The sequence below is a fragment of the Cervus elaphus genome, chromosome 5 (assembly GCF_910594005.1).
Source record: "Cervus elaphus chromosome 5, mCerEla1.1, whole genome shotgun sequence".
NCBI lineage: Eukaryota > Metazoa > Chordata > Mammalia > Artiodactyla > Cervidae > Cervus > Cervus elaphus.
Genome location: NC_057819.1, coordinates 13,158,103 through 13,185,757, shown reverse-complemented (window position 1 = coordinate 13,185,757; position 27,655 = coordinate 13,158,103). Strand labels below are relative to the sequence as shown.

The following is a 27,655-nucleotide window of genomic DNA, read 5'->3' as shown; positions in this document are numbered from 1 at the left end:
TTATCTCATGTAATCCTTTCAGCAAAGTGGCAAAGCAAGTTCCTTTGATCTTCATGTTATGCCTGCGGCTCCAAGAGGTCATGCGACTTGATCATGTGACTTGAACAGACAGTAGGAGAGCTGAGGAGCAAACCCACCTCTGACTCTAGAACCCAAGGTTGGCTGTGGAATGGCAATTGCGGAACCATGATTGGCATCTGGAATCAGACAAGACTGACTGACAGCGAAGATTCTATTAGCCAGCTCTGTAACCTTGAGCAAATTACTTGAATTCTCTGGGCCTCCGCTTTCTCTATCACAGGAGGAACTGAGCAAAATAAATCTGATGCTCTTGAATTGCATCAAAAGAGGTACAAGGGACTAGAAAAAGGGGCATACATTCATTATTCATCTACTCACTACTTATCTATCCATGAGTAACCACCCCTTGTGTATACACGCATGCATGCTCTGCCATGTCCGACTCTTCATGACCCCATGGACTGCAGCCTGCCAGGCTCCTCTGTCCATGGGATTTCCCAGGCAAGAATACTGGAGTGGGTTAAAAATTCCTTCTCCAGGGGATCTTCCTGACCCTAGGATTGAACCTGTGTCTCTTATGTCTTCTGCACTGGCAGGCGAATTCTTTTTACTATTGTTATTATTTATAGAAATCTTTGATGCATATGAAGCACTGCAAGTCTCGTTAGGTGATGGGGATTTTTTTTTTCCTTAGTTGGAAGTTCAGGCCAGTCACTGATTCGACACCAAAGTCACCGTGTGACAAATCTCTTCTCAGAGCTTCAGTTTCCCCATCCATGACATAAGGGGTTAAACTTACATGCTTTCCAACTCTGACCGTCTCTAAAGCAGTATTTCTCAAAGTGGGTGCCATGGATCATCCACATCAGACTCATCTGAGATATTACATAACTATTTCACCCAAGACATCTGGAGTGGGAATTTGCATTTTTAGCAAGCTCTCTGCTTAATTCCTGCATGCATACTATGAAAGAATTAGTCTAAATTGGCAATTCAAAGAAACCTTACTTCCAAGCCATTTTTCTAAAAACAATTCCTTTATTTTACCAAAGTGAGTCAGTCCCATGGCCAAAATGAATTGAGAAATGTCAATAATCAAAATCCTTGTTGGAGATTTGCAGTGTGCATTGGTATACTAAAGGCCCTGAATGCACTATAGTAGAAGGAAAAAGTAACTGAGTCTTGCCCCAGCATCTCTTGTATTTTGCCAATGGAAAATCTGCAAAGAAATCTCCACCCTCAGCTGCCTACGAAACTTGCTTGAAAATTAGTGTTCTGCAGAGCACTTTTTGAGAAAAATAAATAAATCTAGGTGACTGATATAAAACGCGCCAGAGTCAGAGCTCAGTACACAGTCACTGGTTGGTTGCCCAATAATGGAAATGAAACATAAATGGATTGTAGTTGGAGAGGTGTGTTAGGGAGTTAATGGGAACCCACACACCTCTGCTGGAAGCTCTCCGAGGGAGCACTTAGGAACTCCCCAAAATAGCACACTTAATCCTTTACGCCTGACTCAGGCCGGAGGAAGGCAATGGTCTGGGTGACTCAGCCCTGTGCTCCCTTTTGCTCCTAATTGAAACTGTTGACTTTGCCATCTAACCTCTTTGATGGTGCTGAAGTCAGGACTTTGCTCATCTCCGAGGTACCCAGGTTGCAGGAGCTCAGATTAGCTCCATGACTCAGGGGTTTACCCTGCCGCTTAGGCGTGCAGAACAGAACCCGGGTTGGCTCTACTACGTGTGAAATTCCTCCGTGCCTACCCAGTCCAAGCCCTCAGGGCCAGTTCTTCTCATACCCCCTCCGGAGCTTGCAGCTCAGTTCCAGTGTGGACACTGGCTGATCTGAGTCACCATGATGCAACCCCAGCTTCCTTGTTCTCCCTGAGGCTCCCCTTCTTTGTCCCACTGATCAAGTTCCTGGACTGAGAGTTGATGAGGGGCCTGAGTCAACCGTGCCAGTGCCAGGCAACATCTAAGTTCTTAAACCCTACAGTATTCTCAGCATCTCATGGCAAGTCGGAGACACAAAAGCTGCCTCTTGCAATTTCTTTGTTAATTCCTGAAGAATTCATCGAATGTTGCCTTGAGGATGAAAGCAGATGATGAGTGATTTGGGAACTGACTCAGAAAGGATGACTCCAGCCTTGTGTCACAGCGAGATTATTTTAGGAGAGGATGCAGGCATCAGGTTGGAAGTTAGAAACTTGCCTTTCTCAATTTTCCTTTCCAGATCATCAACCCATATCTTCAAGCTAGAATGCAAAGTCTCACTGGCTTGTGGGTCCCATGGAAGCCGGAAGCTCTTCTGTCTGGTCCAACACTTTATTCTCAGTGCCCAGATTAGAGGCTTAGTTACGAGCCTTACCTTCATGGCGTTTGTAACTGGGGAGGGTGGGCAAAGCCACACAGAGAGATGGACAGCATAATGTGGCAAGCAGGTCTCGTGAGCCGGACCATCATCCCACATATCCTGTGATGACATGTGCCAGTTCAGGGCTGAATGCTTCATCCTCACCACAACACTGCAGGGGGAGATACCATGCTTATCCTCATGGTCCAGATGGGGAAACTGTGGCTTTCAGTAGTGAAGCTGGTTTTTTTCCTTCTTGAAGGATATCTTTTAAGAGAGATTTCGGTATGTAAATAATTGTAGTAGACTCGTCTTTTGAGAGGAGAACAGAGTTTTTTGAATGGGAGACTCTACTCCTGTTGTTAGAACAGTGGGCCGGCTCAAGGGAGAGCCGACACATTTTGTGGGCTAGTAGTCAATTTTTACAGCCTCAAGTAAAAGAAAATTCCTGTTGGAAGGTTGGCATTAGGTGATTGGTTAAGATGCTGTAGGGTGAGTAAAAGAGTGGGTATTTTTTACCTAATATGGGGTCAGGGAGCTGGCCGGTTTAAATCCGATGGGAGGTGCTCATGGCAACAGTTGCTATGGGGCTCAGTCAGTTCCAGAGATGACCTTGGTACAGAGCTCCACATCTGTGGCCTCAGTGCAAGGCTTTACACCTGTGAGCTTGGTATAGGGCTCCACATCCCCTCTCTTTTTATTAATGGGCCAAATCCTTGGCCCCTTAACACCCTGCTCTTGACTAGAGATCCACCTGTGTCTTGGGCCATGAAGACCCAAGCCGTTGGGGAAAGGACTGTAGACCATTCTTAGCTTCTTCTTGCTAGACAAAGGCAATTGTAGACTATTTTTGAAAGTATTATTTCCTATTTTAATTTTTTTATTGAATTATAACTGCTTTACAATGTTGTGTTAGCTTCTGCTGTATAGTGAAGGTTCCTTAAGAAAACTAAAAACAGAATTACCATGTGACCCAGAAATCTCACTCCTAGGCATGTACCCTGAGCAAACCATAACTCAAAAGGACGCATGTACCTCAGCATTCACTGCCATACTTTATGCAATAGCCAGGACATGGGAACGACCTAAGTGTCCAAAGACAGAAGAATGGATAAAGAAGACCTGGTACATGTATACAGTGGAATAGTATTCAGCCATGAAACAGAATGAAACTGGTTCATTTGTATTGATGTGGAAGGACCTAGAGTCTGTCTCATAGAGTAAAGTAAGTGATGTCGCTGCCTTATATTATGCTGTCTAGGTTTGTCATAGCTTTTCTTCCAAGGAGAAAACATCTTTTAATTTCAAAGACCTGGAGACTTGAAATATCTAGATCCATCTGCAGGTGTAACAAGAGTCCAATGCGGCTGGAATGGAAGATGTTTGAGGGATGTTTGGGGGGCAGAGGGACAGAGAAGGAAATGAGGCTTGAAATGAAAGGCAGGGTCACCCTCTGGAGATGCTCTGAATCATGTTAAGGAGTTTGGACTTTATCCCGAAAGTGAAGGGAGGTGTGACAGATGCTTGTCACGCCCTAGCCCACATCCCAGGAGTCTCACGTCAGCACCCCATGTCTACTATGCATCGCCTCGTCTCTGCCTTGCATTTTCCAAAGCTGTAAAAGGCTTGCCCAGCCATGCATAGGCACAGCCCAGGACAGCAGAGAAGGCGACTTGGAGGCAACTCTAAACAAATAGAGGATGGGATAAATATGTATGTGTATGAGTCACTCAGTCGTGTCCAACTCTTTTGTGAACCTATGGACTGTATAGCTCACCAGGCTCCTCTATCCATGGGATTCTCCAGGCAGGAAAACTGGAGTGGGTTTTCATGCCCTTCTCCAGAGGATCTTACTGGTAGATAAATGCTCCAGTCTTTGTTTCCTCCAGTGGGAAAATTCTATAGCATGAGGCTTATTCTATGTAAATTTCCTAAGCACCCTAGCAGACTGAGCCCCAGGTACCCTCAGGAGGAACCAGTTTTATAAAAAATTTTGACTGGAGTGTAGTTGCTTTTTTTTTTTTTTTTAATGGACTTCCCAGGTGGCGCAGTGGTAAAGAATCTGCCTGCCAGTGCTGGAGATGCAGTTTCGATACCTGGGTCAGGAAGATCCCCTGGAAAAGAAAATGGCAACCCGTGCCAGCATTCTTGCCTGAAATAATATCATGGACAGAGGAGCCTGGTGGGTTGCAGTTCATGGGGTCGCAAAGAATCAGATACAATTGAGCGACTAAACAACAGCAGCAATGTCTTTGCTTTACAGTGTTCCGTTATTTCTAGCTTTTAAGCACACTCTCTATGACCTCTCCTACCTTCTCCAGCCTGACATGACTGAAGAGACGCATGCACACCCTTCTCTGGCCCACTGTTCTAACTCCTTCACTTCACTTTCCTGCTAGCATCTCTCAAATAAACTACCTGTATCTAAATCCCTCTCTCTGGCTTAGAGGGGGAAACCAAAGACAAGATGATGCTGGCATGTTCCAAGGCAGGAACTGGAAATAATGATGAGTATTTGATGATGATCAGATCAGAGGCCCAGAAAGCTCATTCCAGGGGTGTCTGGGATGGAAGATGGATTAGAGGGAGGAGGGACATGAAGCAAGAGGAAAGGAAGCAGTCAGGAGGCTAGTAGGAGCATCTTGAGGAAGAATAACCTGGGCCAGACCCAGGGGAGTGGTGATGGGTAGAACAAAGACTATCCAGGGTGTCAAAATTTCTGTCCCCAAAACAAAGCAATGGAAGAATATTCTTCCAGTCCTGAACTGAGCTGGGTGTCTCTTAGCACCCTGGAGCCACAGTAAATCTCAGATCTACAGTGAGTGCCTTTCTGAGCCCCTGACTCCAGGGGCAGAGAGCGATAATCCCTTTCAAAAAGTGTTTCGAAGTAGAGGGTGGAGTGGAAGGTGTTTTTACAAGGCTCCAACCAAAATGGGATGAAACACACACATGCACACACATACACCCTCAGCTCTGCCCATGGGGGAGAACAGAGCAATTACTATTTACTCCAAAAATCTGGAGTGATTTGTGGAAGGGGAGGGGGGTGGTTATTTATAATGTGCAGGGGGAGGAACTTTTGGCTTCTGATGCTCTCCAGTAAGTGACAACCAGCCTGAGGGGAGTTTTATCTCCTGGTGATGAACTTGTTTTCACCAAACAGAGGTATTTGAAGAAAGCAAACCTCATGGATGCAAAAGAAAAGGAGATGATAGGTAGATAGACAAAAAGAAGGGTGAAGGGAGGCAGTCATTGCTGGTTTTGTGCTGTACTTTGAAGTCTTAGAACTAGAAGCAGTCATAAATTTACTGGTGTGAGAGATAGGTAATAAATACCTCTCTGACTGTAGGGTGTTTCAGCTCATGTGGACTCCAGTAGCACCCAGAAAGCTCCCTCCTGGCCCCCACCTGTCTTCTCCAGGATGCCCCCTGTTTCCAGAGTAACACAGTCATGCCATACTTGACCAGTTCCCCAGAAATATTTTTTTCTCCATCATGTTCTTCTAGCCTCTCTGGCCATACCCACCTGTTGGGTGTGCTGGGCGAGATGAGTCTCTGCTATGTGACTTGAAACTGTAACTCAACCTCTCTGAGTCTCAATGGCCTCATTTAGGCAACAAGAATGAATATGGATGCTCAGATATCAAGATTAAGTGAACTAGCTGGCAGGTTGAAAAGAGGCTGGTATGCACTATGCCTAATATATGCTATTAACCTTCTTACCTGAAGAAAATTCAGGGCAGCCTGACCTTTCCCTCACTTACTTGTCCAAACATTGCACCTTCCTCTTAAAGCAGTGGTTCCAAACCTTCTCTTTGAATCAGAATCAACTAGGGAACCTTTAATAATGCTAATGCCCAGGTCCCCTCCTGCCACTGATTCTGGTTCACTTGATCTGGAGAAGGGCCCAGCCTTTAGAATTTCCTCAAAGCTTTAGTGGTTTTAACGTGCAACCATGGTTGAGAAAGACTCTGTTAAGATGTCATCTAGCCTAGGGACATTCCTGGTGTTCCAGTGGTTAAGACTTTGCCTGCCATTGCTAGTTCAATCCCTGGTCAGGGAACTAAGATCTCACATGCCTCATGGCCAAAACATAAAACAGAAGCAATACTGTAACAAACTCAATAAAAACTTTAAAAATGGTCCACATCCCCAAAACAATCTAAAAAAAGAAACAAATAAAACACACACACACACACACACACAAAACAAACAAAACCTCATCTAGCCTAGAGATTGCCGAACCTGGCTCTCTGTGTCTGGGGACAGAGTAGTCATTCACCCCAACCTCATGTACTGAAATAGAATCTTTAGAAGAAATGCCTGAGAGTCTGCATTTTAAGATATTCTTTGATTCATTCTAGTTCAGAGGAGACATTCTTTGCTCTGGGAAGGTTTCCATGGAACCCCAGGTCCAGGTTGGGAAGCCCTCTCCTATGTGTCCATATTCCTTCCCTCTGCATGGTCATCAGGCAGAGTTTGTTATTTACTCTGGGTCATAACCAAATGTCTGTATCTCTTTTCATATCAGCAATGTTCAATCTGATTTCCTTGGCCCCTAGCCCAGTGGTTGACACATGGTAGGACCCCAGGAAGTACTTTTTTTGGCCATGACTTGCAGGATCTTACAGTTCCCCAACCAGGGGTTGGACTCGGGGCCATGGTAGTGAAAGCACTGAGTCCTAGACACTGAACTGCCGGGGAATTCTCCAATAAGTACTCTTGGAACAAATCGGTGGACAGGACTCCTTCATCTCTCCATGCCTCCTTCCCACATGGCAGCCTAGCAATGCCCAGTTACTCTGAATCTACTTCCAAGGGTTTGCAAATGCTGCATCCTGTATCTGAGCCCCCATGGAGGAGATGCTCCCAGGGTTATCTAACTACCAGCATCCCAGGGTGACAGAATGCCAGAAGGAGGGTAATGATGGCAGAGGAGACCTCACATCACCCACAGCATGCCAAGAGAGCTACCGTGTGCTTGATTGGCAAGCTGTCTCATTCCCACCCCATCCCCTAGATTAATAATTACACAGTGTACTCTCAGGAAAAGAGCATAGACTTGGGAGTCAGAGAGCCCCAAGTTCAAATCCTGTCACTTACTAGCTGTGTGACCTTGGGAAAATCACTTAACCTCTCTGAGCGTCAGTGTCTACTTCTTCAACTTGGGGTGGTGGAAGTGTTAGTAGCTCAGTTGTGTCCGACTCTTTGCAAACCTATGGATTGCAGCCCTCCAGGCTCCCTGTGTCCATGGGATTCTCTAGGCAAGAATGATGGAGTAGGTTGGCATGCCCTTCTCCGGGGGATCTTCCCAACCCAGGAATCGAACCTGGGTCTCCCGCTTTGCAGGCAGACTGAGCCACGGGGAAGCCACCAACACGGGGATGATGCTGTTCAAATGGCGGGGTTGCTGTTAGGACTGATGGAGGTGGTAGGGAACATTTCACACCAGGTTCATACTCTGCTTTAGCCACCAGGCTTGAAAGCAGAAGATCGTCTTCAAAGGCAGGTGCTACGATGCCCTTCATTTTATAGGAGGAGATGGAAGTTCAGGAAGGTTGAGTCACTTGCCTGTCATCAGCCACTTGGAAGTGGAGTCAACCCAACACTGCCTTCCAAGTGTTTGCAAAGGATCCACCAGACTCAGGGCATCATAAGTGCTCAATTACTGCTCACCCCGCTCCTTCTACTCCAAGGCTTCTCCGCGCATCATTAACATCCTGAGGGAAAAGAGACTTCTAAAGAAAAATCAGATTTCTCAGGTGCTGATAACCGAGTGTGTAGGAGTCCCCCATTCCAGGACAAAGCATTCTCTTCTATCTCAGCACTTATCCCAAATACCAATAGCCTTTGAGTCCCTAAGCACGGGCCAAGAATGACCCAGAAGAGTTTTGCTGGTCAAACGGGGACCAGCTAATGGAGAAGGGGCCGTTTCTTCCCCTCTCTCATTGCCCTGGTCGATGGGCATTGATCCCCGTTCAGCTGAGTGAGAGCCGTCTTTCAAAGTTTATTCTGGTGTCAATTTTTATAGTTCCCCCACAGATCAATAGCATGCAAAAACATTAAGGCAAACTTTGTGAAAGCTGATCGTTCAATATGAGTTTTATGAATGGCTCCCGGACCCGGCTCTAAGCGTTTGGAAGTAAGTGGTACCTTTAATCAGATGAGTGATAGGAGCCAGTCAATAAGGGCTGCTTTCTCAGCCCTTGGAGTAAGAAGGGCAATGCCTCTGGCTCCCTTTATCAAGTGCATTTGTTTTTCTCCGTTGGAGAAGCTGTTTGGGTGTCGCGATGAGGAACTCAGACCTAACGATAAATAAACTGATTTTTAAATATGGAACGAGGAGAGGAACAGGCATCTCACAGCAAAAGGAAATCCAGATAGCCAATAAGTAGAACCAACCATGTCCATCCTCACTAATAATCAAGGTAGTGTCAGTTACAACCAGAAGGAGAGATTTTTTTCCCCATATTCATCTGTTTGGCAGGGGTTGAAAACAAATGTGGTTGTGTAATAGTCTCTGTCTCTGCTACTGGGAGAGTAACCTGGTTTCAACTCAGTTTAGAATTATCACACAAAGCTCAAGTAGAATATTGTACTGAGTCAGCCAAAACATTCATCTGGGTTTTTCATGTTACGAACTGTATGTATGTATGAAAAGTTCCAAAACATACAAAGCAATGCTGTACAATGTTGATGAATAAAAGAAGAAAAAAATGTGAATCAGTTCAGTTCAGTTCAGTCGCTCAATTGTGTCCGACTCTCTGCGACCCTATGAACCGCAGCACTCCAGGCCTCCCTGTCCATCACCAACTCTCAGAATCCACCCAAACCCATGTCCATCAAGTCGGTGATGCCATCCAACCATCTCGTCCTCTGTCGTCCCCTTCTCCTCCTGCCCTCAATCTTTCCCAGCATCAGGGTCTTTTCAAATGAGTCAGATCTTTGCATCAGGTGGCCAAAGTATTGGAGTTTCAGCTTCAACATCAGTCCTTCCAATGAACACTCAGGACTGATCTTTAGGATGGACTGGTTGGATCTCCTTGCAGTCTAAGGGACTCAAGAGTCTTCTCCAACACCACAGTTTAAAAGCATCAGTTCTTAGGTGCTCAGCTTTCTTTATAATCCAACTCTCACATCCATACATGACCACAGGAAAAACCATAGCCTTGACTAGACGGACCTTTGTTGGCAAAGTAATGTCTCTGCTTTTTAATATGCTGTCTAGGTTGGTCATAACTTTCCTTCCAAGGAGTAAGTGTCTCTTAATTTCATGGCTGCAATCACCATCTGCAGTGATTTTGGAGCCCAGAAAAATAAAGTCAGCCACTGTTTCTACTGTTTCCCATCTATTTCGAAGTGATGGGACCAGATACCATGATCTTAGTTTTCTGTAAGTTGAGCTTTAGGCCAACTTTTTCACTCTCCTCTTTCACTTTCATCAAGAGGCCCTTTAGTTCTTCTTTTCTGCCATAAGGGTGGTGTGATCTGCATATCTGAGGTTATTGATATTTCTCCCGGCAATCTTGATTCCAGTTTGTGCTTCTTCCAGCCCAACGTTCCTCATGATGTACTCTGCATATAAGTTAAATAAGCAGGGTGACAATATACAGCCTTGACATACACCTTTTCCTATTTGGAACTAGTCTGTTGTTCCATGTCCAATTCTAACTGTTGCTTCCTGACCTGCATACAGGTTCCTCAAGAGGCAGGTCAGGTGGTGTGGTATTCCCATCTCTTTCAGAATTTTCCACCGTTTATTGTGATCCACACAATCGAAGGCTTTGGCGTAGTCAATAAAGCAGAAATAGATGTTTTTCTGGAACTTTCTTGCTTTTTTGATGATGCAGTGGATGTTGGCAATTTGATCTCTTGTTCCTCTGCCTTCTCTAAAACCAGCTTGAACATCTGGAAGTTCATGGTTCACGTATTGCTGAAGCCTGGCTTGGAGAATTTTGAGCATTACTTTACTAGCGTGTGAGATGAGAGCAATTGTGCGGTAGTTTGAGCATTCTTTGACATTGCCTTTCTTTGGGACTGGAATGAAAACTGACCTTTTCCAGTCCTGTGGCCACCGCTGAGTTTTCCAAATTTGCTGGTGTACTGCGTGCAACACTTTCACAGCATCATCTTTCAGGATTTGAAATAGCTCAACTGGAATTCCTTCACTTCCACTAGCTTTGTTCATAGTGATGCTTCCTAAGGCCCACTTGACTTCACACTCCAGGATATCTGGCTCTAGGTGAGTGATCACACCACTGTGATTATCTGGGTCATGAAGATCCTTTTTGTACAGTTCTTCTGTGTATTCTTGCCACCTCTTCTTAATATCTCCTGCTTCTGTTAGGTCCCTACCATTTCTGTCCTTTATTGAGCCCATCTTTGCATGAAATGTTCCCTTGGTATCTCTGATTTTCTTGAAAAGATCTCAAGTCTTTCCCATTCTATTGTTTTGCTCTATTTCTTTGCATTGATCTCTGAGGAAGGCTTTCTTATCTCTGCTTGCTATTCTTTGCAACTGCATTCAAATGGGTATATCTTTCCAAACATGTGGATACATAATGGCAAAAATCAGGGCAGTGTTCATGTCCTGACTGGGAGGGAGAGACATGAGAAAAGCAAGAGCTACATGGGGACCATATATTTTGTGAGTAATGATGTCATTCTTAGGGGGGAAATTGTAAAGCAAATATGGCAAAAATGGAAGTTCCATGAAACCAGCACTATCTGGTCCACTTGTGTTCAGTAGCTCAGTTGTATCCGATGCCTTGCGACCCCATGCGCTCCAGCACACCAGGCTTCCCTGTCCTTCACCATCTCCCAGAGCTTGCTCAAACTCATGTCCATTGAATCAATAATGCCATGCAACCATCTCATCCTCTGCCGTCCCCTTCTCCTCCTGCTCTCAATCTTTCCCAGCATCTGGCTCTTTTCCAATGAGTTGGCTTTTCACATCAGGTGGACAAAGTATTGGAGCTTCGGCTTCAGCATCAGTCCTTCCAGTGAATATTCAAGGTTGATTTCCTTTAGGCTTGACTGGTCTGATCTCCTTGCTGTCCAAGGGACTCTCAAGAGCCTTCTCCAGCACCACAATTTGAAAGCATCAATTCTTTGGCACTCAGCCTTCTTTATGGTCCAGCTCTCTGGTCCATGACTCTGTTCTCAACATGTACATAAAAGGTATCTAATAAATCTTTGTTGACTGAATGAATGGTGAACTTTAAAAGTCTGGGTATTGGATCCATGGTGCTCTTCTGTTTTTCTGCATCATTTCATTTGCTTGCAATATTTCACTGGGGAAGTGGGCAAGGGAAAGCAAAGAGATGAGAGAGCCAGACAGGCCTGCTTTCAAATCTTAGCTCTTCTAATTAACATGATCTTGTGCTAAATCTGTTTTTCACTAACTTATTATGGGTGCAGGAATTTGGTAGGGGTGGGGGGTGCTGGGGAATATAAGGGGTGGATATTGGTGAGGCAAAAGGTAAGAATGACACTGTGTTTTTTTAAAAAGCATTTGTATGCACTAGCTACTCATCATGATCCTAAACCCTGATGCAGTGCAGGATCACCTGAACCCTTAAAAAAAAAGTCCCTGCCAATTGCTGAAGGCTGGGGGTCATCCCAGTACCAGCATTTTGCCTAATCTCCCCAGGAGATTCTGTTACCCACCAAGGTTGGGACCTTGCCCTTGTTGCTATCCTATGTTGGGACACACTCCATCTTTTTGTTCATCCCTGTATCCCTTGTCCCTGGCTTAAAGTAGATGATAAGGAAATAAAAGCAAAGCTGACCACACTGACCCTCAGGACAAGCCTGTGAAGTGAACATGAGTACATTCCTCCAACAGACAAAGAAACTGAGATGCAGTAGCCTGTCCGCAGACAGGTGCTGGAAAACGAGAGGAGCATCTGAAGCTAAGCAGAACCTGGGTTGTTGTTGTCAGTTGATAAGTCACATCCTACTCTTTGTGACTGCATGGACTACAGCACACCAGGTTCCTCTGTCTTCCACTATCTCCCAGAGTTTGCTCAAATTCATATCCATGAGTCAATGATGCTATCTAACCGTCTCATTCTCTGTCACCCACTTCTCCTTTTGTCTTCAATCTCTGACCACTATTCAAGGATACCTTTGTTTTCCTCTCCATCTGCTTTTTTGAGCCAAGCACTGGCCCAGAAGAGTCTGAAATGATGCCAGCTTCATTCTTGTAGCCTTCACAGTCTTGTGGGTAAGAGAAGGTGCCCAGCAGTCCAGGGAACCTCTCAGAATATCTGAGAGAGATCAAAAACATTCCACCTCATCCTTTACTTTGTCCTTGGCATGCTTTCTGGTTTGAGTAGCTATGATGTGCCAAAGACAGCAGGTAAGAAAGTCCCCATCCTGTCTATAGAGGTAGATCTGCAGGAAAATAGGCAATTCAAACCCATTGTGTGCCCTGGTTGTGGCCTGAGACTTTTCCTTTGGCTCATTCTGGTAAGATTAAGAAAGTACTAGCATCTAAACTTGCAGAATGGGTGTCAGAATCTTGGAAGAAAATACTAAAAATAATGGACAAGCACTTCTTAAGACATGCTGCAACCTCCATGCCCTGAATGTGCCCATCAAGGATAGAATCCTATGAAAAATCAGGATGTAAACAACTCTGCTTTTTAATTATTGAAATGTACACTTAATTTTTTTTTAAATTTTTTGGCCATGTTCTGTTGCATGTGAGCTCTTAGTTCCTCAACCAGGGATCTAACCCTGCTCCCTACGTTGGAAGCATGGAGTCTTAACCTCTGACTGCCATGGAAGTGCCAACAGCTCTGTTTTGAAGAGTGATCTGAAAGACTCAGAACTGGAGAAGTTTTAGGAAAGCCTTAACCAATTTGTTTTGCTTAGTTTCCCTTTTTTCAGGTTGCACGAGAGTGATATGTGATGAAAATACATGTCAAAGCAAGTGTAAAGGGGCTCTTTCAATGAGTATAAAATAAGAATGCGATCTTGTGGGAAGAGCTGAAGCAGGCGCTCTTGGCTCGGCGCGGCCCGCTGCAATCCGTGGAGGAACGCGCCGCCGAGCCACCATCATGCCTGGGCACCTACAGGAAGGCTTCGGCTGCGTGGTCACCAACCGATTTGACCAGTTATTTGACGACGAATCGGACCCCTTCGAGGTGTTGAAGGCAGCAGAGAACAAGAAAAAAGAAGCCGGCGGGGGCGGCGTTGGGGGCCCTGGGGCCAAGAGCGCAGCTCAGGCCGCAGCTCAGACCAACTCTAATGCGGCGGGCAAACAGCTGCGTAAAGAGTCCCAGAAAGACCGCAAGAATCCGTTGCCCCCCAGCGTCGGCGTGGTTGACAAGAAGGAGGAGACGCAGCCGCCTGTGGCGCTTAAGAAAGAAGGAATAAGACGTGTTGGAAGAAGACCTGATCAGCAACTTCAGGGTGAAGGGAAGATAATTGATAGGAGACCAGAAAGGCGACCACCTCGTGAAAGAAGATTTGAAAAGCCACTTGAAGAAAAGGGTGAAGGAGGAGAATTTTCCGTCGATAGACCGATTATTGACCGGCCTATCCGAGGCCGTGGTGGTCTTGGAAGAGGTCGAGGAGGTCGTGGACGAGGAATGGGCCGGGGAGATGGCTTTGATTCTCGTGGCAAACGTGAATTTGATAGGCATAGTGGAAGTGATAGATCTGGCCTGAAGCATGAGGACAAACGTGGAGGGAGCGGATCTCACAACTGGGGAACTGTCAAAGATGAATTAACTGACTTGGAACAATCAAATGTGACTGAGGAAACACCTGAAGGTGAAGAACATCCAGTTGCGGACACTGAAAATAAGGAGAATGAAGTTGAAGAAGTAAAGGAAGAGGGTCCAAAAGAAATGACTTTGGATGAGTGGAAGGCTATTCAAAATAAGGACCGGGCAAAAGTAGAATTTAATATCCGAAAACCAAATGAAGGTGCTGATGGGCAGTGGAAGAAGGGATTTGTTCTTCATAAGTCAAAAAGTGAAGAGGCTCATGCTGAAGACTCAGTTATGGATCACCATTTCCGGAAGCCAGCAAATGATATTACATCTCAGCTGGAGATCAATTTTGGAGACCTTGGCCGCCCAGGACGTGGTGGCAGGGGAGGACGAGGTGGCCGTGGGCGTGGTGGACGTCCAAACCGTGGCATCAGGACTGACAAGTCAAGTGCTTCTGCTCCTGATGTGGATGACCCAGAGGCATTCCCAGCTCTGGCTTAACTGGATGCCATAAGACAGCCCTGGTTCCTTTGTGGACCCTCCTCTTTGAGGCTTGCATGCTTAAGGATCCCAAACGACTAAGAAATTTAAAAAAAACAAAAAACAAAAAAAAAAAGACTGTCATTCATACCATTCACACCTAAAGACTGAATTTTATCTGTTTTGAAAATGAACTTCTCCTGCTACACAGAAGTAACAATATGGTAGTCAGTTTTGTATTTAGAAATGTATTGGTAGCAGGGATGTTTTCATAATTTTCAGAGATTATGCATTCTTCATGAATACTTTTGTATTGCTGCTTGCAAATATGCATTTCCAAACTTGAAATATAGGTGTGAACAGTGTGTACCAGTTAAAAAAAAAAAAATAAGAATGCTAAGCAATTATGGATGCACGTGTCAAAGTTGAATGACAGCTTTGTTTCCATTTCCTTAGCGGAAGATGAAATAATGGCATCTCTATGGTCAAGGGTATATCTTAGAGTCCATGAAATACGTAGCTTGCAGTCTCCTGGAAGATGCTGATCAGTCTGCTTGATTACAGATTGATTGATATGTTGTCACCCACCTGGGCTCATTGTCGCAGCATCAAAAGAGTGGTCCTGTCCATTTACTTTTATTGAAAACCTACAGGTAGCCTAGCCATGGGGAAAACAGAGCAATTTAGACATTTTTTCCTGCTCTCTGGGAGCTTGAAGTCTCCAGAAGACTCTAAAACAGGGCAAAGGAACTGGGCTTTAAAGCAGTTATGAATAATGTGCAGTGTAAGGGCAGAGAGGGAGAGAGAATTTCTGACTCAGGGACAAATAGTCCTGAAGGGAGGTGTGATTTTGCTTGCAAATAAATTAACATTTATCTCTCTCATTGGAGGTTGCTGAATGAAACCTCCAGATTTCACCTGGTTTGGGCCCCTTAGGATCACTAGCAGATATAACTGGGCCCTCCGTGTGTCTCCAAAGATGAACAAATGTCTTCAAAAAAATGAAGTGTGTCATGAGCGGACATTTTGCTAGGATTTTCTAAGTAGGAAATAAAAGTTTAACAAGGACAGTGTGTCAGGAGAAAATTAAGTCCAGAAAGATGCTGGGTAGGGCAAACCAAACTGAAGAATTTCAGAATTCAAGGTCATATAGTAGAAAGGGGCACACATAACTTCTGTTTGGATGTTTGGATCAAATATGTGCACATTTCATATGAGTATATACATGTGACATGTTTCTCACATGCCTGGATATGCCTGGTGATACACATATGTAAGGCATGTTTAGATATGTAAGTACATATGCCATGGGGTGCATACATGTGTGTGAGTTTCTGTGTATCGGGGTCCAAGTTGGCAGAAACATGTGTTTTCTATACTTGACTCTGTACACAGAGCCTATATCTGAATGTACATTTTCCTGCATATGACATATATGCATGCCTGCATGGGACCTGCATGCATGTGTGTCTGAGTGTAGATGCGTGTGAAGTGCATGGTGTGGATACATATGTGTATGTCTGCATGTCTAACTGGGGCATGTGAATGTTTACATATAAATATTGTACAAGAGAGAACATGTAAGAATATTTTATATATGAGGACACATGAACATATATGTATAAATGGAAAATATTGTGTGCATGCGTTCATGTTCAGTCGCTCAGTCTTGTCAGACTCTTTGTGACCCCATGAACTGTCACCTGCCAGGCTTCTCTGTCCATGGAATTTTCCTTGGACAGGAATACTGGAGTGGGTTGCCATTTCCTCATCCAGGGGATCTTCCCGACCCAAGGATCAAATCTGCGCATCCTGCAGCTCCTGTGTTGGCAGGCGAATTCTTTACCAGTGAGCCACATGGGAAGCCTGGAAAAATATTGTGTTGGCCAAAAACTTCGTTCAGGTTTTTCCATACGCTGTAATGGAAAAAGCTAACCAAATTTTTTGGTCAATCCAAAATGTGTATAAATGTATGTCATGAAAATGTGGACGATTGCACAAACATGTGGGAATGTGTGTTTGGATAAATATCCAGGTAGATGAGCTCTGTTTTCCTGCCATGCTCCATGACCTGTGGAGGTGGGTTTCTACATTAGTGTGTGCTCAGTAGGTGATGTGTCTGCTATGGAGGTGTGTTTGGGCACCCAAAGCTGAGTTGTGTGGAAATGTGGACTCAAGTGCCAGTGCACATAGAGGTATATCATGTGGGGTGTGTGAGGAGTCAACTCACATCTCAGTGCACTTAAAATTGAATGGTGGATTGTATTGTCTTATCAGTCAAAACTCAATAAACCAAAAGGAGGGAGCCAGTTGTGTGATACGATACAGAGATTGGGGCTGTTTTAGATGGGATGGTCCATGAAAGTATCTCCGAGTAGGTGCCATTTGGTGCCAACTCCAAGAACTGGGGGCTCAAAGCTCAGATTGACCCCTTCCTCTGGCCTGGCGCCCAGTGTGGCTTCCGGGCTCTAGTAGGTCCCTGTTTGTTGTTGTTTAGCCGCAAAGTTGTGTCTGACTCTTTTGTAACTCCATAGACTATAGCCCACCAGGCTTCTCTGTCCATGGGATTTCCCAGGCAAGAATACTGGAGTGGGTAGCCATTTCCTTCTCCAGGGGATCTTCCCAACTCAGGGATCAAACCCATGTCTCCTGCATTGGCAGGTGGATTCTTTACCGCTGAGCAACCAGGGAAGCATATAGCTAGACGGTCCATGGGCACCACCCCCCCAACCATCTTCTTCTTGGGATTTTCTCCTTTGCTTCCTGAATCTCTCACCCATGGGTCACTTGTTCTCTTCCTCCACCCAGGACCCTTCCAGGCTTGCCCTTCCTAATAAATATTCTCTAATAAATATTTTAGTGCCCATGGAGATCAATGGTGCATCAACGATGGGACGCTGGATGTAAATCATCTCAGCTTTGGCGTCACCCCAGAAATCAATGTTCACACATTAGGGCTATTAGTTCATTAGGAAGCCTTTGATGGATAGCAGCAAGATCTGGGATGTCACACCTGGAGTCCCCCTTCCTCTTCTTCCTGCTCTGATACAGCCACTAAGGGGCAGGTGCCTGGGGAGGGAACTCACCCTCAGAGACTAACCCTCTCCTCCACATCAGTAGAAAGTGGTCCTCAGTGGGGTATTCCATTCTCTGCCTCCTTGCCTAAGCCTCACAACTACATTTGAGATTTAAAAAAATTTTTTACTTGAAGTATAGCTGACTTCTAATATTGTGTGTATTTATTTATTTTGGCCACACCCTGTGGCATGTGGGATCTTAGTTCCCTGACCAGGGATTGCACCCACACCCCCTGCATTGGAAGGTGAAGTCTTAACCACTGGACTGCCAGAAAAATCCCCTTCATTTGAGATTTCAACAGCTAGAAAGAGGTGGTAGATTCTGAGTGTGAGGATGTCCATCATTTTAGAGCTGGACTGATGCTCAACTACCAGTTTGTTCATTCATCAATCATTTATTGAGCACCTACTGTGTGAAAACAAAAACTGGCAGGTGAAAGTCAACAAAATGTGAATACCTTTTGAGCTCTTTACTCCTCCTCTTCTTTTATGCAGAGAAATGTGCATACGACTTTGATGAAAAGAATGCATGTTATAGTTTTGTCTGCAATGAACCATAAAGATCTAAACATTTGCCAGTGGGCGATGGGTTAAATGATCCATGGTTTGTCCATACAGTGAAATATTACTCATGCAAACCCAGTGGATTAAATGTTTAAAGATAGTTAATATGGTGAAAACAAATATGTAAATACACAAATCAGTAGATTCATGCCCATTTCGATGAAAACTCAAATCCACACATTTACAGCACACCCCTGTGAACACCCAACGATGCACCACTGCATATACAAATCTTCAAATATTCACATGGACCCACAGACCCACAAACCCATATGCCCACCTACTTGTGGACAGACAGCCACACGACCCTAAGGCCGTTGGCCCCCGTGCTCTGAGCGTCTGAGCTGAGCTCCCTTCAGCTGCCACCTGCTAGTTCTCTCCAAGTGCAAAGGGACCAAGGATGCGATGGGAATTTGGTGTCAATTTTCACAGAAGCCCGGGTCAGTCTCTGCAGGGTTGCGGGGACTCGGCCCCAGCAGAGAAAGGCCTCACCTTGCCCTCAGGGCAGCCAGCCAGGAAACAAGCTGATTTCAGCGATGATGCGGATTGCCCCCCAGCTGCCCGAGTTTTCTGGAAAAGGGCATCCTGTTCTCCTGTCTGCACATGTCTGGGACACTGGAGCCTGAGACAGCTTCTTTGCCTCTCTCTCCTGCCCTCGGAGCAGGCTGGGAGGCCCAAGGGAGCGAGCTTGCTGAGATTTCTAAAGCTTCCTATTTGCCGAAACCAGCCTGTTCCCACAAATCCCAAAATAGAGTCCCTGGCAGAGCTGTGAACTCTGAAATGCAGAGACAGCTGCAAAGAAAAATAGTGGAAAGGAACAGGCAGGAGAGCTGTCTGCCTTCGCCTCCAGTCTCAGAAGGATCCTGGAGTGGACAAGGGCATCGAGGGGTCACTGTTCCCTGTACCATCCACCCCCTGGTCTCCAAATAGACTTCAAATGATGCCTATTGAAAATGTATAAAACTGCTCAGAGAGCTCTGGGGAAACGCAGGACATTTCCTTCTGCAAAAAAAAAAAAAAAAAATTACTGTTCCTTTGCCTTCCCTGAAAGTTCTTTTCTGAGTCTAACCTAAAGCCTTCAAGCCTTCAAACTACCGATATATCTCATCCTCTTCCTCCATGTCCTCTGGGCCTCCTCTTCTCTGAGAACACTAAGTTCATTTTCCTTCACCAGTGAAATGAGTGACTCATTTCCCTGGGCACTCATTATGCTGTAAACACATGCCACTGTTCTTCCTAGGGGGGTGGCCATTGCCGTGATTATTACCAATAGGTGTTCAGAAATGCCACAGAACCACAGAGGGGACAGAAACAAAGGAAATTTCTTGAAAGAAAAATCATTTTACCAGGGCCTTGAAGGCCAAAAAAGATTTTGAATTCAGGAGGGCAGCAATTAGAAAAAGGCAGCATTTCGGGTGGAAAGAACAACTTTGGCTCAGATAAGAAGATGGGGGTGAGGTGGTGGGGTAGGGGGGTGGTGCTGTATTGATGGCAGTGGGAAGGAGGAGAACATAGGAAGCAGAGCAGCTCAAAAACAGGAGCACAAGCACCAAAAGATAGCTCACAGGTTGTCATGAGAGAAGGAAATGATTTTAAAAAGGAATGAGAAAGAGATGTATTAAGACCTGAAAAATGTCAGCATATGTGAGGATGAGGTGGTGTGGGGAAACCAGATTAAAGGAAGATAAGAATTCAGAGTAGCCTGGAGAGGCCAAAAAATGGAGCAAAGACACTTAGTAGTGAATGGAAAGCGGTCAGCACGCCCATTTTACAGATGCAAAAACTGAGGTCAGAGGAATGAAACAAGCCCAAAGTCTCCCAACTGAGTTAAGTAGCTGAGCTGCATGCAGTTCAATCAGCACACTGTCCAAATGGCCCTAAAGTTCACTGATTGTTTTTCTTTTTAAAAGAAGGGCCTGGAAGCACAAAGTCATAGTCTCAGATGGGAAAGAGCAGAGCAAGGCTCACATGGGAGGGGGAGGGGATGGAGGACTGGGAGATGGGGGTGGGGGGCGGGTGGTGGCAAGGGTGACATCACCACTGTGTCCTGAGGACCCTGATCCATCTACAGACCATCCTGGGTTTATAGCCACTGCCCTCCATTGGCAACCCCAAATGCTCTTCTCCCTCTCAGAGGTTTATTGACGAAATCTGCCCTGAAAACAGTTCTACCACCCCCCACCCCGCACCCCCTGTCTGGGGCTCAGTCACCCTCCTCCTGCAGCCTCCTCCTTGGCTCATGTAAGCCAAGCATGTAAGCCCAGGAGCCTTGCCTGGGTGGGGTCGGCCCTTTGAGCCAAGACCCCAGAAGTCTGGCGGCGGGCAGGGAAGAGTGTGGCTCTGACCACGGTCTCTGTTGAGCAGCGGCTTTTCCTGTCCCTAATTCGGCTGAGGACCCTGCTCTCAGCAGGGCCATGGCTTGCTGATAGGGTCACCAGTGACTGGTGGAACTCTGCCAGCACTTGCTCCGGCTTGGAGTTTTGGTGTAGGAAGCGCTTGGCCTGCTAATCACAGGGGTAGGGGTGAGGGGGTAGCTGGAAGCAAGTCAATGACCTGCGCGTGGGACAGGGAGAGAAGGAAACAGTAGGAACATAACATTAACGTAGGCACAGTCTCTGGTATGCAGCAGGTAGTGAATAAGTGTGTGCTGCTTGCATGAACAGAGGAGGAGAGGAGAAAAGGGAGAGAAGAAAGGAAGGAAAAAACGAGGGAAGGAGGGAGGGAGATAGAAGAGCCCTCGGTGAAGCCAGGACTAGCGAGTCCTGCCCCACAGTGAGCACATCTGTGTGAGCTCAGAGTCCGTTGACTGTATTTGGAATCTGAAAATCAGGTTCGGAAAGCACATGTGTCTACTGTGCGCAGTCCTGTCCGACTCTTCTCAACCCCGTGGACCATGGCCCGCCAGGCTCCTCTGTCCATGGGGACTCTCCAGGCAAGAATACTGGAGGGGGTTGCCATGCCCTCCTCCAGGGGATCTTCCCGACCCAGGAATCGAACCCTGGTCTCCCGCATTACAGGCGGATTCTTTACCCTCTGAGCCACAAGGGAAGCCTAACCTTTAAATATTTAAGTAGGCTATCAGACACATAAGAGTCTTGAAAATAGTAAAATTGCCAAGACTAGCAAAGTATAGACTCTGGACCCAAACTATTTTGAATTGAATCCTGGCTCTGCGATGTATAAACTCTGTGAGTTTGGTCCAGTTACAGAACCTCTCTGTGCCTTTTTATACCTGGAAAATGGAGATAATAATCATACCTGCCTGGCTTCTTGTGAAGGTTAAATTATTCAACATTTGTGAAGCAGTTAGAATAGAGCCTGCCACAAAGTCAGGGTTTAATCAGCATTTGCTGTAGCTATGATCAGAGAGGGGAAGTCACTTATCCAAAGCCACACAGCTAGCAGAAGCAGTATTCCAAACTAAGCTTCTTTGATCCCCAAAGCCACACTTTTTTAATAGAGTAGAGATGGAAAGAGATCTTTTATTTCTGTGAAAATAAAGCAGCAGAGATGGAAAGAGATCCTTTATTTCTGTGCCCTCTTCTCCCCACCCCCCCTGCCCCACCAGTCACTCCCAAGCAAAATTGCTCTTCCATGCCATCTCCCTGGTCAGGGCTGAGAAGCCTCGCATCGCCCTGTTCCCAGACAGAGCATGTTCTCTCTTCAACTTTTGTCCTTGAAAAGGGCCAGAGCTTCTGTGTGAAGGGGAAAGAGAGTCTGCAGGCAGCCTTGGCCACCCAGCCTCACGGGGCCCTGCAGGATTGCTTCCTTCTGCTTTTCTCTGCATGTCAGGGTGACAGAGACCAGCCCAAGCCTGGCGTGCCTGGAGACTGTCTGCCCAGCCTTGCCCAGAACACCCCTCAGGGAAGCCAGAGGCCGGGATCACAAGCAATGAGCGAACGGGCTGGCCACTGGCAGGGCAGCTAAGAATAATAATAACAATGGATGATATTGCTTACTATACATTATGACCTGGGCTCTTTAAAAATAGTACCATCTTAAATCCTTACTTCATCTCTTGAGAGCTTTCTCACTGGTTCTTTCTTATAGACAGGGAGATTAAGTTCAGAGGTCAAGGTATTTGGCCCAAGTCATACAATGTTAAGGGGCAGAGCCAAGATTCAAAGCCAGTGCTGACTGGTCCCAAAGTCAGGCTGTTAACGCATGCTACAAAGCCTTACCTGGTTGGCTGCTTGGGACACTTTATTCCTTCTGGTCCCAGTACCAAGGGCCAGCTGAGATAAGTGATCACTGAGCATAGTCTCTGAAAGAATATGGAGGCCATCTTGCCCTGCCTCTCACTGGCCCTTGTGTGGGTCAATATAATGATGCAAATATATGCAAATCACATGCAGAATTACCTGTCAGTTTTCTGAACTCCCAAGGGGCTCTTCAGAAAATTCTGAACTGGTATTTCCCAATTTTCAGATATTTAAATACCACTAGTCAATTCATGGAGACTCGTTGGTAAAGAATCTGCCTGTCAGTGCAGGAGACAGAAGAGATATGGGTTCAATCCTTGGGCCAGGAAGATCCCCTTGAGAAGGAAAGGGGAACCCATTTCAGTACTCTTGCCTGGTAAGTCACACAGACAGAAGAGCCTGGTGGGCTACAATCCATGGGGTCACAAAAGAGTCGGGCATGGCTGAGCGACTAAACAAGTCAGTTCATAAAATCTGCATTGTTATTTACTAATATTTTTTAAACGTGATTTATTTTTCTTAACTTAAATTCACCCCAAAACAGGAAAATTGAAACCAGTACCATAAATATAAAACCATTACCACGAACCAAAATGAAGTCTAGAAATAAAAACAATGAACACCTTACAATGGTACAAAATCCTAGCTGGGGGTACTTCCCTGGCAGTCCAGTGGTTAAGACTCTGTGCTTCCACTACTGGAGGTACAGGTTCAGTCTCTGGTTAGGGAACTAAGATCCCATAAGCCACGTGGCTCTGTTAAAAAAAAATAAAATCCTAGCTGGGAATTACAATTTAAAGGTTCCTGGAGCTTTGAGTGGGAGGACCTTTCTCACTCATACTGGCTCTCACTCTCTTTTTTATTTGGGAAAAATGGGTGTATGTTCATTAAAATAATTTTATATTACAGATCTGCTGGTCACAAGTGGTGGGTGGGGCCAGACTCTGTTCTTTCCTGGAGTCTCTGGGGAGAATCACTTCCTTGCCCCTTCAGTTCCACCTGGCTATAGGACTGAGATCTACATCTGTTTGCTGGTTGTCAGCTGGGGACCACTGTTACCTGCAGGAAGCCTCTGTTTGGTCCTCACACATGTCCTCCTAATTTTCATGACCCCTGGATCCTTATCATGCTGCCGTCTTTCTGGTTCTCAACAGCCAAGGCAAGTTCTTGGATTGTAATGACTCATGGAATTAGATTGGTCCCACCTGGAAAATCCAGAACAATCTCCCCATTGCAAAGGACTTAACCTTTATCATACCTGCAAAGTCCCTTTTACCAGGAAAAGTAACATATTCACAGGCCTGAACATCTTTGTTGTTGATGTTCAGTCACTCATTCGTGTCCCACTCTTTGTGACCCCATGGACTGCAGCACTCCAGGCTCCCCTGTCCTCCACTGTCTCCCAGAGTTTACTCAAATTCATGTCCCTTGAGTCAGTGATGCTCCCTAACCATCTCATTCTCTGCCACCATGGATGTCTTTGGGGGGTCATTATTTTGCTTACCCCGGAATACTAGCACCAAACAGAGACTTTCTTCTTGGTAGAATCAGAGAGGGAGGAAGGGAAGGAAGAAGGAACAGAGGGAGGCAGGGAGGGAGGGAAGGAGGGAGCTGTCTGCTGAGTCTATATAATTTATAATCCTGTCTATGGGCCACTTAAAATAATTCTGTGAATGAAACCTTGCTCGATAAGTCTTGCCCTGCCATGATCACAGCTGATAAGCTTTGAAAGTGCTCACATAGCCAGTCTCGCCCTGGCCATGCGAGTTTCCATCTGAAACAGGAAAGAAGCAACGGAATGTCTCAGAGAGAATCCTCAAGAACTTTTCACTCAAGGCTCACATCTTCCTTTCAGACTACCTGGAGATATTCCCCGACCCCCACAACGCTCTCCTGGCTCAGAGTTGGATCCTTCTGGGTTCAATTTCTATTTGGTTCCAAAGGAGTCCCTTCCAGCACCCAGAACGTCTGCAATGTGTCATTCCCCTGCACTACATGGAGGCTTTAACGGCAGCCCTGGGAAAGGCTGAGCCTTGCTGCTGGGAGGCGCTGGGTGGCTGGCTTCTTTCTCTAACAGGCCTGGTCTCTCGCCCTTTGCTAATTACTTTGATCCTTTGCACTTTGTAAAAAAAGCCCCACAACACCAGTTGGTCCCCTCTGGCTTTAACCTTGCAACCCAGTTGGCCCTTGTAAAAGTAGGGGGTGGGGGCTGGAAGAAGGCCAGGCAGGGGCGGGCACAGGCTCCCCAGATCTACGCAGACTGCCTTGGGTCTGTTCCTTTAATGATCGCTTCCCAGGGCTCTCACAAAAAAAAAAAAAAAAAGGACAAATAAAAGGCGTTTTACAAGATGGCAGGGCTGTGTGTGAGACTGACTCCATCAACCACCAGTTCATTCGGGAGTTTCTTTGCCTGTTCACATAACTTTCCTTACAGATCTCTCAGCAACTGGCTGCCTCTGTCTTATTCACTCCAGCTTCCCACAGCTCTGGACAGCCTCCTTTCCCACCCCTGGCTCCAGCCTCAGGCCCTGCCCTTGGCAAATCCTCAGTTTTATCCTCTTCTGCTCCTTTCCCCATTCTATGAAGCTACCCTGGTGAAGCAGTGTGAATTTGCCATCTGGGAAGACAGAGAATTGACTTGCAGGAACTTATGAAGCTGAATGTAAAAAAGAAGACTGTTGATTGAGATGAGGATTAGGAAGGGAGCCCTGTGGGCAGGCATACATAGGAAACAGGGTTTTTTTTTTTCTCCTGGAAAAAGCATAAATGTGGCCCAAACCCCACCTATGTGTCCTTAAGAGTAGACTCTCAAAAAAAAAAAAAAAAACAGAGTAGACTCTCTATCACAGACTGGTTGACACACACGTGTGTAACAGAATTAGGTTCTATTATAACAAAGTCCTAAAAGTTGCATGTTATTTACTTTCAGAAAAATCTACTTTCCTTAATCCAAGGTGATCCCCATTATAGAGTATGTATAGGTCAGCTTTTGCTGCATGACAAACTACTCCCAGACTCAGTGACCACCGAAACCAGTGTTTACTTAGTCTATGATTCTTCTGGTCAACTTTTCTTTTTATTTAAAAAAAAAATTATTTTTAATTGGAGGATAATTGCTTTACAATGTCGTGTTGGTTTCTGCCATACAAGGTGAATCAGCCATAGGTATACATCTATCCCCTCCCTCTTGAACATCTTTCCCACGCCCCCCCCCACCCCATCTACCCCTCTAGGTTGTCACAGAGCACCCGGTTGAGTTCCCTGTTTAATACAGCAACTTCCCATTAGCTATCTATTTTACATATTGTAATGTATATGTTTCAGTGCTGCTGTCAATTCCTCCCACCCTCAACTTTTGAGCTGAGTTCAGCTGGGTAGTTCTTCCAGCCTGTGTGTGTGTGTGTGTGTGTGTGTGTGTGTGTGTGTGTGTGTGTACGCGCACTCAGTCGTGTTTGACTCTGGACTGTAGCCCCCCGGCTCCTCTGTCCAGGAAATTTTCCAGGTAAGAATATCAGAGTGGGTAGCAACTTCCTTATTTCCGACCCATGGATCGAACCTGCGTCTCTTGTGTCTCCTGCATTGGCAGGCAGATTCTTTACTACTGTGCCACCTCCGTCTGGTCTGTGGGGGACTCACAAATGTGTGAGTCAGCTTCTGGGTTGGCGGGATGATGGCTGGTCCAGGGGACTTTGCTGGGACTTCCTTGCCAGTCCTGCATGTGGTCCTTTACCCTCCGGTAGATAGCTCAGGCTCACTCTCGTGGTGGTGGTGGCTTTCCAAGGGAAATGAAGGCATGCAAGGCCTCCTGAAGCTTTGGTCAAGAATTGCCACCTTGTCAGCTTCTGTTATACTTTACTGTTCAAAGCAAATCACCAGGCCAGCCTAGATTCAAAGATGGGGAAATACTCTCCAGTGCTTGCCGGGAAATGCCACAGTCACACTACAAAGAGCATGGATACTGGGAAAAGAGAAAGATTGTGATCGCTTTTGCAGTCTAACACAGTTTATTTCCCATTGTCATTCACTGGAACTCTAGTCCCAGGAAAGGATCAATAGGGATGATAGGGTATGAAAGAATGTGTGATCAAAGAATTTGTGAAAATTTGGTCTCAACAAAGTAAATAAGGGACTTCCCTGCAGATCCAGTGGCTAAGACTCCAAGTTCCCAATACAGGGAACCCGAGGTTCCATCCCTGGGCAGGGAACTAGATCCCACATGCCATAACTCAAGAGTCTGAATGCTGCAACTAAAGATCCCTCAGTCTGCAGCTAAGATCGAAGATCCAGTGTGCTGCGACTAAGACTGGATGCAGCCACATAAATAAATAAATATTAAGAAAAATAAAAAACCAAAACCAAAGTAAATAAGCTTTAATGCAGGACTTCTCAGAGCCTTAATCACCACAGTGCCTGATGAGTGAGCCTTCAAGATTGGAAAACACAGGCAGTCCAGTGATTGACAGATTCCCAATTGGATTATTCTTTTGGAGGGAACATCCCCCAGAATTCATAGCTGTAAACTGTATTTTGGGAAATACAATTACGATAACATAACTCACGCGAATTTGCATCAGATATGTCATTCCAGGTAAAGATGAAAGGGGAGCATTCACAGGAACTTCTTTCTTACCTGGACCACTCCCAGAGGTCAGCGATCATTACTGAGATGCTGTTAAGAATTGGAATGATTCTATGATTGTAGGGATTTACTCCCAGCATATTTTTGCTAGGAGAAGAGCCGGGCAGTGAAGTTCATCAAATTGGTGATAAATAATGCCATCACCAAGACTCATCCCACCCAAAGACAAATGTTCTGGAGGGATGATTCAGAATAATTCCTTCTGGTCGCTTTTCCCCATCTGTATTTATTTTCTTTATGTGGTTGACCTCACCCAAGTTTCTGACAATTTTTTATTTACAACTTCACATTACACCAGAAGCATTTTTTAAAGATCAGTTCAGGAGGAGCTCAATATTCTACCATATGGATGTAATATTTTGACTAATAACAGCCCCTCTCCTAAGATGGGTATTTATTCTTGCCCCTCCTATTTCATTATTTGGAATCAGAGCTTCTGTAAGAGAGTTGAGTTTGTTGGGTTTCGTTATTTTGTTCGGTTGGAGAGCTGAAAGGGTCATCGGGGAACTGAAGGCATCGGACTTTTTATTTTCCTGTTTGTTTGCTTTTCGTGGCAAGGTGAGCATGATTGGAAGTGCAGTTAAGATCAGGTCAG

General features: G+C 45.6%; 1 protein-coding gene across 1 annotated transcript; it reads left to right on the top strand.

The window, feature by feature from the left end:
- Window positions 1-13,355: 13,355 nt before the first annotated feature.
- LOC122693844 (plasminogen activator inhibitor 1 RNA-binding protein-like) lies at window positions 13,356-14,943 on the top strand. Its single transcript, XM_043901736.1, has one exon. The coding sequence runs from the start codon at window positions 13,439-13,441 to the stop codon at window positions 14,597-14,599; it is 1,161 nt and encodes a 386-aa protein (XP_043757671.1). The 5' UTR covers window positions 13,356-13,438; the 3' UTR covers window positions 14,600-14,943.
- The last annotated feature ends 12,712 nt before the right edge of the window (window positions 14,944-27,655 follow it).

What these genes read in the sequence shown, in the direction of transcription:
- LOC122693844 (XM_043901736.1), top strand. Translation starts at nt 13,439, where the DNA reads ATGCCTGGGCACCTACAGGAAGGCTTCGGCTGCGTGGTCACCAACCGA.